The following is a 10,290-nucleotide window of genomic DNA, read 5'->3' as shown; positions in this document are numbered from 1 at the left end:
CCACGGCTCCTGCAGAAGCTCTGGGGACCCCTGGGCAGGCCCCCAGCTCCCTGCCAATCCTGGACTGGCACGGAGGGGTGACAGCGGCTCCCGAACAATGGCCAGAGCCCTTCAGACTGTCCGCGTCTCCTGCCCCCACCCGGAGGCCAACAACCCGAGCGGCGCGGGCGGGGGCGGCCAGGGGGCCTCGCTGTCGCTCCCAGGCCAGCGAACGCCGGCCACTAACCAATGGGCGACTGCAGCCCAACGGGGATCCCTCCGAGGCGGCCAATGACCTCGCTCCGCTCTCCACCCCGCCCTCGCCAACTCCGCGCAGCTGGACCGTTGGTGCTGGATGGCGGGGGGGGGAGCGGAGCGGGGTCGGGGGGGGGCGGCGCCGGCCACTTGAGGGAGGGGGCGTGGCTTGGAGTCCCGTCGCCTCTCCCCACCCGCGCTTAGGCCCTGCGCTCCCTACCCACGGATGCGAGGCCATCGGCCTGGCTGCGACGCCGCGGGGGTGGACCGCGGGGCGCGCGCAGTGGGCGTGGCCCGAGGGCGTGGCCCGAAGGGAGGCGGGGCCGCGGGCGCTGTCTCAGTGAAAGCGGAGCTGCGGCGGCGGCGGAGGCGTCCGGGCGGGTGTGCGCGCGTGTGGAGCGCAGGCTCGGCAGCAGCAGCGGCAGCGGCGGCGGCGGCGGCGGCTGCTCAGCCTGCGGCGGCAGCGGCCCGTCTGGAGCGGCCGCTGCGAGGACGCCAGCTGCAGCGGGAGAGGTGCAGCCGGGGCTGAGCGCTCCGCGGAGCCGGCGGGGGACGGGAACAGGTGATCCCAGCGTGTTGCCGAGCCCTACCGAGTTGGCGGGGCGGGAGTCCGCACTCCCGGGCGCAGCTGCGGCCGCCCCGCCGCGGCTGGTCGCGGACGGCGCCCGGCTCCGGACTGCGGCTCGGGCATCCCTCCGCTCCCGGGGGCCCAGGAAGCCCCCTGCCCAGCGGGCTCAGAAGTGCCTGGTGCCGCTGCCCGGCGTCCGCTCCGCGGCGGAGGAAAGTTGTGGACGTGTCCCGATAGCCGAGCCGGGCGCTGTCGCGACCCAGCCGGGTCGGCGCGTTCTCGCAGCGGCGCTGACACGCCGGCCCCGCCACCGCCTCGCCCCCTGAGCCGGCCCCCTCTGGAAACTGCTTCTGAGGCTGAAACTTTGAGCCGAGGGGCTGCGGGCGGCTCGGCGCGGGGACGAGGCCTGCCGGCGCCCCTCCGCGCGGACGGCCTGCAAGCCGCGGACGGCATGTGACGGCCCCGGCGGCGGCCGCAGCGCGGGAAGGCGCGGGCCCCGCGGGCTCCGGCCGCTGCGAGGAGGGGCTGCGCGGCGGCCGGAGAGAAGGCTGTGGCGCGCGGCCGACCCTTGCGGGCCCGGGCCCCGAGCCGTGCCGCCCGGCGCGCCCGGGCCCCGCCGAGGTCGTTGCGTCCCCGCCTTAGCGCGGGGACACTCGCCCCAAACTCCCTGAACTTCAGGGGCAGCCCCCGAAGCGGCAAAACTCTCACGGACCCCCACCCCGGGCGGCGCCCCTCGACGACCTCCCCGCGCCGAGCCCCTTGCTGGCCAGGGCCTGCACTGAGAGGGCCTGGGGGCGAGGCCGGAGCTGACCGGCCTCAGCCCCGTGCCAGGCCACGATGCTCGTGAGGAAAGTGCCCGTCTTCGTCCCGGCCTCCCCGTGGGGGCTGCGGCTGCCGCAGAAGTTCCTCTTCCTTCTCTTCCTCTCGGGCCTCGTCACCCTGTGCTTCGGGGCCCTCTTCCTGCTGCCCAACTCCTCTCGGCTCAAGCGCCTCTTCCTGGCCCACCGGACCCAGCAGCCCGGCCTGGAGGTAGTGGCCGAAGTCGCCGGCCACCCCCTCGCCCGCGAGCAGGAGTCGCCTCCCAACCCGGCCCCCGCTGTGCCAGCCCCCGGGGAGGGCGACGCCAGCAGCCAAGCCAGTATCCGCCGCCGGAAAGTGTGGCTGCGGCGCACCCACCCCACCGGGACACGGGAAATGGCCACGGTGGCCCGGAGCAGCGGCAGCACGGCCCTCAGACCCCAGGAGGGGGGCATCCCGTTTAGCTTTGACTTCAACGCGTTCCGGAGCCGCCTCCGCCACCCGGTCCTGGGGACCAGGGCAGATGAGAGTAAGGAGCCCCAGAGCCTAGTTCGAGCCCAGCGGGAGAAAATCAAGGAGGTAAGGACTCTCCTCTCCCGGAAAAGGAAAAGACTCTCTGTGCTTCCGTCTGTTTCCTCTGGCCCCAGTCACTTCTGGTCCCTGGACTACTGCTCTAGGTCCTCCCTGCACACTGCACCCTCCTCTCAAACTTTCCACCTTCTCCTCAGTGAGCACTTTCCCCACTGCTGGGTTCAGTTAATCGTCCCCACCTCTGACAGATGGGAGCTGAACCCACTGGATCGACTCTCCCCTACCCCGACTCTGGTCTTTTCAGTCAAGTCCCCAACCCAGGTGGGTTGCACTTTGTCCCTTTGTGGAGTTGCTAGTTAGGTTCATTAATGGACACCCTCTCTGCTTGCATGGGGCCAAGGGCCACACTCTTTCTCACCGTGTGTTCTTGAGTCCTGACTTCCCCCAAACCTAGGATCTGCTACCTGCAAATCCAGGATATGGGGATGGGGGGTGGTATTTAGTGTTCTGCAAGTATTTTGTAATCTAGCCAGCAACCTACAAACCAGAGGGTGTTGTGTATTCTTGCTATTTCTATTGAGCTTTGAAACAATTGTGCATAATCGCGTCTGATGCAGGAAGGAGTGATCAACAGGGCAGTTGGTAATGTTACTGAAGCTCCGAGGTTATTGGCTTAATGAAGCAGGTCTTGGACTTGCTCCCTGCAGGGACTGTACCAGGGAGGGGTTTAGAAGGATCACTTGGAGTGTCAATCTTGGTCCTAGTTTAAGAAACCAAAAACAAACACAGCCTCACCATGGCTTGAAGACTGTTGCCAAGCTGCCTCTGGTCACCACATATTCTGCTCTACCACTGTTAGAGCTGCCTCCCTGAGGTTTTTGCCCAGCAATGCAGAGGGGGCTGCAGTGACACCCCTGGGCCACGAGGGGGCTCTGGGCAAGCTGTGGGCCAGGGTCTCCTTCCTAGAAATGAGAGGATGCATCCCCCACTCCCTGTGGACCCAGAAGGAAAGGGCTGTTTCTGCCTGGACTTCTTGGTTTGCTGCAAAGGAGTCAGCAGGTCTGACTTCCAAGGGGAGCCAACAGCAATGGTCAGGACCTGCCCTGCCGGATCTACTCGGAGCCAGTAGAGGGCTTAGCTATCCCTCTCTCCTTGTCTGGACTGTCCTCCATCCCAGTGTCCACCTCTGCCCTACTTCTTACCTCCGCTGGTCCCCAGCCCTTCTGCAATAAGCCCTGTTGGGAGACTATCTTAACTCGCAACCACAGGACATTCTGTGACGTCAACATAGGAAGTCACAGAGATAAGTCCTTGTTTTGTGCGTGTGTGCTTGAGTGCGCTCTCAGTTTCCAAATTCTTGTTGAAATTTCAAAGGCTAATTGAAGGCTGGAACTTGCAGTAGCTAAGGAAGGGACACCCATTTCTCCCTTTTTGGTTAAGAACTGTGTTTTTGACTACTTACCTGAACCACCCATAGCTCCTTTGCTCAAAGCTGGCTCTGAGCACGTTAGCCCTTTCTGCCTTTTTATACCTCCCCGGAGGCCAACCACCCCCAGTGAAATTACATATAAACTGCATGCTTGCAGTTTCTCATGGTGTGTCCAGAGCTGCCATCAGATCTTCAAAAGGATCCCCCAAACAATTAAGAATTAACTATTGTCCTCTTCAGAAGAGGTGCTTTCTGCATTTGCATCTGGATCTGTGACCTATTTCTGAAAGCCTGGAGTTGGGAGCCCTGGTAAAAAGAGTGGGCTGGCTAGTGGGGACTTGGTTCTGCCCCTCTGTACATAGACAGCCTCCCTTGCTGGCTGAGGCTGCAGGCTGCAGCAGCTAGGGGGTGGTAGGAGGTGTGGAGACTCTGCTCTGCAGGTGGGTGTAAAATAATATGGTGGGTGAAGGTCTGTGTTGGTTGCCAGATGTCTGGATCATTCAGTCTGGCATCTCTGAGCCCCCGTGGTAGTAGCTGGACGCTTGTTTGTATATACCTGCAGTTGGTGTTTAGTGAGCCCTCTCTTACTATCTTGGAGACCTTAAACTCCTCAGAATGGAGGAGGCTGAACTATATACACTATTATATTTTGAAGCCTATTGTCTCTTCAGGCTTCTTGAGTTTGGACCCCCTTTCCAAACAACCTGAAAAATGGGAGGCAGAGTTTTTGGTTTAGCTCTCAACACAGAGTTACCTTCCATGGTGTCCTGCCTGATAAGGAATGCATAGGACTATGGCTGGAGGATGTCTTTATTTCCTTCTCATTTAAATTTCTATCTGTGCCCTGCTCAGGGGTAGATCATTTTAGAAAGGTGCCTGTTTTCATAAAAGGGACTGTTGCTTCCTTCTCTGGCTTGTTTATTTCCAGACTTGGATTGATTAGACCCCAGGAGCAGAGGGGGCGCTAGCATCAGATAAAAAGGGCTCTGTTCTTATAAGATGAGGTTTTTTTAAAGTGAAAGTAAACGTCAAGAGAGACCCAGAGAGGGTGATAAATGAGAGTGAATGAAGACTGGACACCCAGGCTCTAGATTAATGAAGTATATTTATAAACATTCTGGTTTGAGAGATGAACATAGGCATGAGGTCTGTGCTGATAAGATGGGTTGAAGCTGCATGTTCTGGGTGTACACACATCAGGAAACAATCTGTCTATTTTCGCTTTGCAGCCTTAGAACCTTAGAGGAGGCAATGTGGTGGAAGGGGGAAAGCTGGAGACTGTGGGTTCAAGTCCCAGCTCAATTATCAGCTGTCTGACTTTGGGCAGGCCACCTGCTCTCATTCCTGGACCTTATTTTTCCTTCTGTAAAATGGAGTAAGGGAGGGGAGAGTAGGCTGGTCACGTACACTCTTGCTTCCAGACCTGGCCCCAAGCAGGCTGCCAGTCTGGTCAAGGACTCCTTAGCAATTGGGCTTTTCCCAGCTCTGTAGTCAACGTGTTAGTTCCATGAAGTCGGAGACAATGTTGTGTTGTTGTTGACAAGGGTGGTGGTATTCACTGTTTTATCCCTGGCACTTAGTCAAGAGTAGATATTCATATAGTGGTTAAGTTAATTATTCCCATTGTCCATATGGAACTTTAGAGATGGAGTTGAGCAATGACAGATCCTCAGCTTGGGATCATGAGGAGTAAAGGAGTTGGTGAGAATGTAAAATAGCTTGCTAGCAGCCTTCCCTTTCAGATCTGATGATAATATAGGAAATTATTGTCATGATTATTGATTATTGGGGACCTTCACCACTGGTGGATTTCTTAACAGATTCAAGTTCAACAGACTTTTCTTACTCATGACAAGAGCTGGGAGTATATAACTTGTCAGGGTTACATCCCGTGAAAGGACTCACACTCTCCTGGGTCCTGCTAATGATGGTTGGTTGCCGATCTGGGGAACCTGAGTTCTCCCTTCCAGTGAAGGGGGGCTTTTGTTAAAGGGAATTGGACAGTCTGGGACAGTGAGAATATAGTACTGGAATGAGGCTGCTCCTGGGTTGCAGAACATAGGCTGAATTTCATCTTCATCCCCTGTGCACCACTGTATGTGGCAGTCACGCTAAGGATCCAGCCTGGGTTCAAGTCCTTGCCACACCATCAACTCTGGCCTCAAAGAAAAATTCCTATCACTGGGCCTATTTTCCCGGTAAAATAAAGGGACTGGCATTTAGGGAGCTCTTCTCTTTCCCTCACTCCCACCTATTTACTTGTTTGTTTATGGATCTCCCAAGCACCTAGAAGATAGGGTCGGACACCTAGTTGGAGCTCAGTTACTTGAACGAGTGCCTACAGTAAAGATCTATAAACTAACGGCTAAGGTTGCTGGTGGCAGAGGCTGGGTCTTCTTTCTGAGGGTACCTGGAATTCTAAGAGTGTCAGAGGAGGGGCCATAGCAAGGTTGGGGACTTGGCAGCTCTGTGACCCAAGAGGCCTTTTAAAAGTTGTGGTATTTTTCCAAGTGCAAGTCTACCTTGAAGAGAGTGGGGAGGTGGCAGCCATGAATAAAATCTTCTTGTGCCTGGATAGCAGGCATCTGGAGGATGCCCCAGTCGCCCTGGAGTGCCCGAGACTTGGCAGGGAGTGCCCCAGCTCTTGCTTTCTATGCCTGCTGCGTTAAGTCTCCAGGATATTGCTGGTTATGATATGTGACTATGTCTGAATAAGTCATCTTGGCAAATGATCTTTGCTCACCATTAATGGGTTGGTTTGTTAGTCATGTGTGGTTTCTCTGAATATCTGATTTATCACCTCTAGTGCCATGGACAGGTAGGAAAATTAAAAGGCTTTGTGTTCTTTGTAGCATGTGAATCTGAGCCTGTGAGATGTTCAGGATAATTAATATTAGGAACACTTTAGATTTAAATAGCTTTCCTTTGAAGAGCTCTGTTTAAGTTGCCGATTCATCGAAGATCTTTTTCTCCCCCTGTCCTTCAGTTTCACTCTTGTCCTGCTCTGTGATACATTTAATGTAGATAGGAAGACGGGCCTCCAATAACTGGACTGGTCCCTTGGGAGACCCTTACATCCTGAGCCCAGCCGCACTTCATCCTTCCTCCTTGGAAATGAGTACTGTGTGTAAAGCTTAGAATTTTGTTCCCCTGCCCCCCCCCCACCCGGCTGGTGTACAACTTAATACCTGCAGGTTGGATGGATCTCTTCTTTCATTTTGAGTTGTATTGTCATTTGGGGGAATTAGGTGCATTCCAGGAACAATTGCTTTTTGGGCCTCACATCCTTAACTCGGTTGTTAGTGTTAGGTCTAGAAACAGTGACTTTTAAAAGTCAGTGTTTATTGCACACTGTAGTTAGCAGAGGGGTGAGAATATAGATTCCTCTGCGATTTTCAGAGTGACTGATTTACATCTGAGCTCAAGAAATGCTTTTTCTCTAGCTTTCCCCGAAGACTGATCCATTACTCTACCAAAAATAAATATTGTGATACATATCAGGCATACTTTGCTCAAAGGGACTTACATCTTTTCTCTTACTGAAAAAAATAAATCAGGCTCACAAATTGGAGAGTCCCATTCAGGGAAGCAGTTTGATTATCTCAGTGGGCACCTGGTCTTGTAGATACTGCCTCTGGTCTTCCTGTATCCCAACTTGAGTCTGTGTTAAGGGAGGTGGTGGGAGCTTTAGGAAATTCTCTCCCTGCCTTGCTTTCATTGGCCAGTCGGGAAAGCCTTAGCAAGGGAATGACGGACAGGATTCAGGAGAGTAGTTGCCTCTGGTGAATTCGTGGGTATTTATTACATTACTTTAAAAGAGAGACCAGGGGCACCTGGGTGGCTCAGTTGGTTAAGCATCCGACTCTTGATTTCAGCTCAGGTCATGATCTCAACATGGTGAGATGGAGCCCCGCATCAGGCTCCACACTGGGCGTGGAGCCTGCCTGGGATTCTCTCTCTCCCCCTCTTCCTCTGCCCCTCCCCCCCAAATAAATAAATAAGAAATAAAAATAAAATAAAAGAGGGACCATGCATGGAGCAGGGATGAGTGTCCTGAATCAAAGATTATTATTATTATTCCAGTCTGTATACCTGCAGGCCAGGAAGACCAGGCTCATTCAAATAGCAAGCTCTGATTTTTGACTTCCAACTACCCCATGGCCAAGTCCTTAAACACAACAGTTTATATGATTTGGGGGAAAGAAACAGTGGGATTTCTTAGTTCTGCATTCTCATAGCAGATGATGACAAGACACCAAATTGGAGACTCATCGAAAGAATTCTGAGTCAAGAGCCCAAGTCCCTGTTCTTTCCCCCACTCATCTCTAGGGGCTAGTTAATAGCTTAGGCAGCATAGTTTTGGTTATTTTTTAATTTTAATTTTTTTAAGTAGGCTCCACCCGCAATGTGGGGCTTGAGCTCAGGACCCTGAGATCAGAAGTCACATGCTCCCCTGACTGAGCCAGCCAGGTGCCCCAGTTTTGGTTCTTTTAAGTGCAGAGTTGATGTGGCTGTGATCACTGTAAGTCACAGTTACAGATCACTGTAAGTTACACAGTTTTGGCACCTCGACCCCCAAAGAGAACAGAAGCTGTGGAGACCACAGCTATAGGCTGTGGGCTCAGCGTGTGTGGTGGCCCAGTTGAAGGATTTTCTTCCCTGAAAAGGCTGTTTTCTAAGATTTGGGCTGAGAGCTCCCCAAACTTGGCAGGCAGGCAGTCGGAATAGCTCTTTCTCACAGGGAGGTCTGAGTATGTCTCTTAACTCTGCATTTTCATTAATTAAAGGATAAGACCAGGGCAGTTGTCTGTCTCTTTTAGGGCAACACCGTTAGTGGTAACTTTTACAGAAGAAACTTTGGCATACTGATTCGTGTTCTCCTTAATCGATGAGCAATAATTTTGCTTTTATCTGGCATGCTCTGGGTATCAGCTGCTCCACAGGTGAACATTACAGGCAAATAGTTTTCACTAAATAGCAGCCATTTTCAGTGGCTGAATAATAGGAGATTTCTCTCCCCTCCTTCCACCTCCACCATGATTTGGTGGTTGTCAGAAAATCCATTGTGCGGTACAGCTGTGTTCTGTAGGGTCTGCTGAGTTGTCTAGATAAGTCTGTTGGCCTCTCAATGCCTGTCCCTTGTGTTCTTGTCTTGTTTTTTTACAACAATCCTGCAATGCAGGCACTGTCTCTTTATTTAAGTATAGTTTACATATAGCAAAATATACAGATCTTAAACATACAGTTTGCTGAATTTTAACAAATGCAGAAAACTACGTAAACCACACATGGAAATATGGAACATTTCTATCCCCTCAGAAAGATCCCTCTGCTCCTTCCCAGGCAATCCCCCATCATCCACCTCCCATCTACTATTTCAGTTTGTCACTAGAGATTCTGATTCTGTTCTGAAACTTCAAATAAATGGAGTAGTACAACATATGCCCTTTTGTGCAAGGCTTCTTTCACCAAGGATGTTTTTGAAATTCATCCATGTGTGTATTCATACTTCATTCCTCTTTATTGTCAAGATACGTTCTGTTGCATGAATATGCTACAGTTTGTTTATCACTTGTTGTGGACTTTTTGGTTGTTTCCAGTGTTTGGCTATTATGAACTAAGCTGCTATGAATATTTTAGGTACAAGTCTTTGTATAGACATGTTTCCATTTCTTTTATGTAAATACATAGGAGTAGAATTGCTGGTTAATAGAGTAGACATATGTTTAACTTTATAAGAAAACTGGAAACACTTTCCCCAAGTAGTTAAGGCCATTTTATACTTCCATCAGCAGTGTGTGAGAATTCTGCATTTTTGTCAACACTTGCTATTTTCCACCTTTTCAAGTTTAGCCATTCTATGTGATATGCAGTAATATTTCATTGTTTTAATTTTTGATTCCCTGTTAACTATTGGTATTGAACATCTTTTCATGTGTTTATTTACTGTTTCTGTATCTTCCTTTAAGTGTCCAAATCTTACACCCTTTTTTAATTAAAAAATTGGGCTCTTTATCATCTTATTGAATATAGAAATTCTTTATATATTCTGGATATAAGTCCTTTGTCAGATATACATTTTGTAAATATTTGCTCCCAGTCTATGGTTTGTCCTTGCATTTTCTTAGCGGTAGGATTCAAAGAGCAGAAGTTTTAAATTTTGATGAGATCTTTCTTTTATGGTTAGTGCTTTCTGTGTCTACTTAGAAAAAAATTCTTGCCTTCCCCATGGTTATGAAAATAGTCTCCTATTAATTCCAGAAGCTTGATCATTTTAGTTTTTACATTGAATTCTCCCATCTACTTCAAATGAATTTTTGTATGTGGTATGAGGTAGGAATCCAGAGTCATTATTTTACATTTAGATGTCCAGTTGTTTAGTATTTCTTGTTGAAAAGTCTTTCCTTTTCCCATTGAATTGCTTTGAAGCCATGTTAGATTTATCGACCATATATATACACCATATATATTCTGTTCTGTTTCTGGACTCTTCTTCTACTGATTTATCTTCATGCCAATTCATACTGTCTTGATGCTATCTTTATAATAAGTCTTAAAAGCAGGTCCTCTATCTTTGAGCCGCTTTTGCAAAATTGCTTTGGCTATTATAGGTATTTTGCATTTCTGCATACATTTGAGAACAAGCTTGTCAGTTCCTGTGAAAAATCCTGCTGGGAGTTTGATTGGGTTTGCTTTGAACCTGTAAGTCAAATTGGGGAGGACTGATACC

The 10,290-nt window shown here is 50.8% G+C and overlaps 1 protein-coding gene across 5 annotated transcripts in view; it reads left to right on the top strand.

The window, feature by feature from the left end:
* The first annotated feature begins 587 nt into the window (after positions 1-587).
* The window catches only part of LOC112811541 (mannosyl-oligosaccharide 1,2-alpha-mannosidase IC), a 170,439-nt gene continuing 160,736 nt past the window's right edge, over positions 588-10,290 (top strand). For 4 of the 5 annotated variants that reach the window (XM_073903160.1, XM_073903159.1, XM_073903158.1 and 1 more), the window contains exon 1: positions 588-2,179. In XM_073903160.1, coding sequence (XP_073759261.1) covers positions 1,640-2,179 — 540 coding nt within the window. In that variant the 5' untranslated portion in view covers positions 588-1,639. The remainder of the gene's footprint in view (positions 2,180-10,290) is intronic. The other variant, XM_073903161.1, reaches the window with a different exon arrangement.

Source organism: Callorhinus ursinus, unplaced genomic scaffold, assembly GCF_003265705.2.
Source record: "Callorhinus ursinus isolate GAN/ISIS: 27379988/994484 unplaced genomic scaffold, GSC_fseal_2.0 scaffold18, whole genome shotgun sequence".
Taxonomy (NCBI): Eukaryota; Metazoa; Chordata; class Mammalia; order Carnivora; family Otariidae; genus Callorhinus; species Callorhinus ursinus.
Note: the sequence above shows the minus strand (reverse complement) of the source record. Positions and strands in the feature narration are given on the sequence as shown.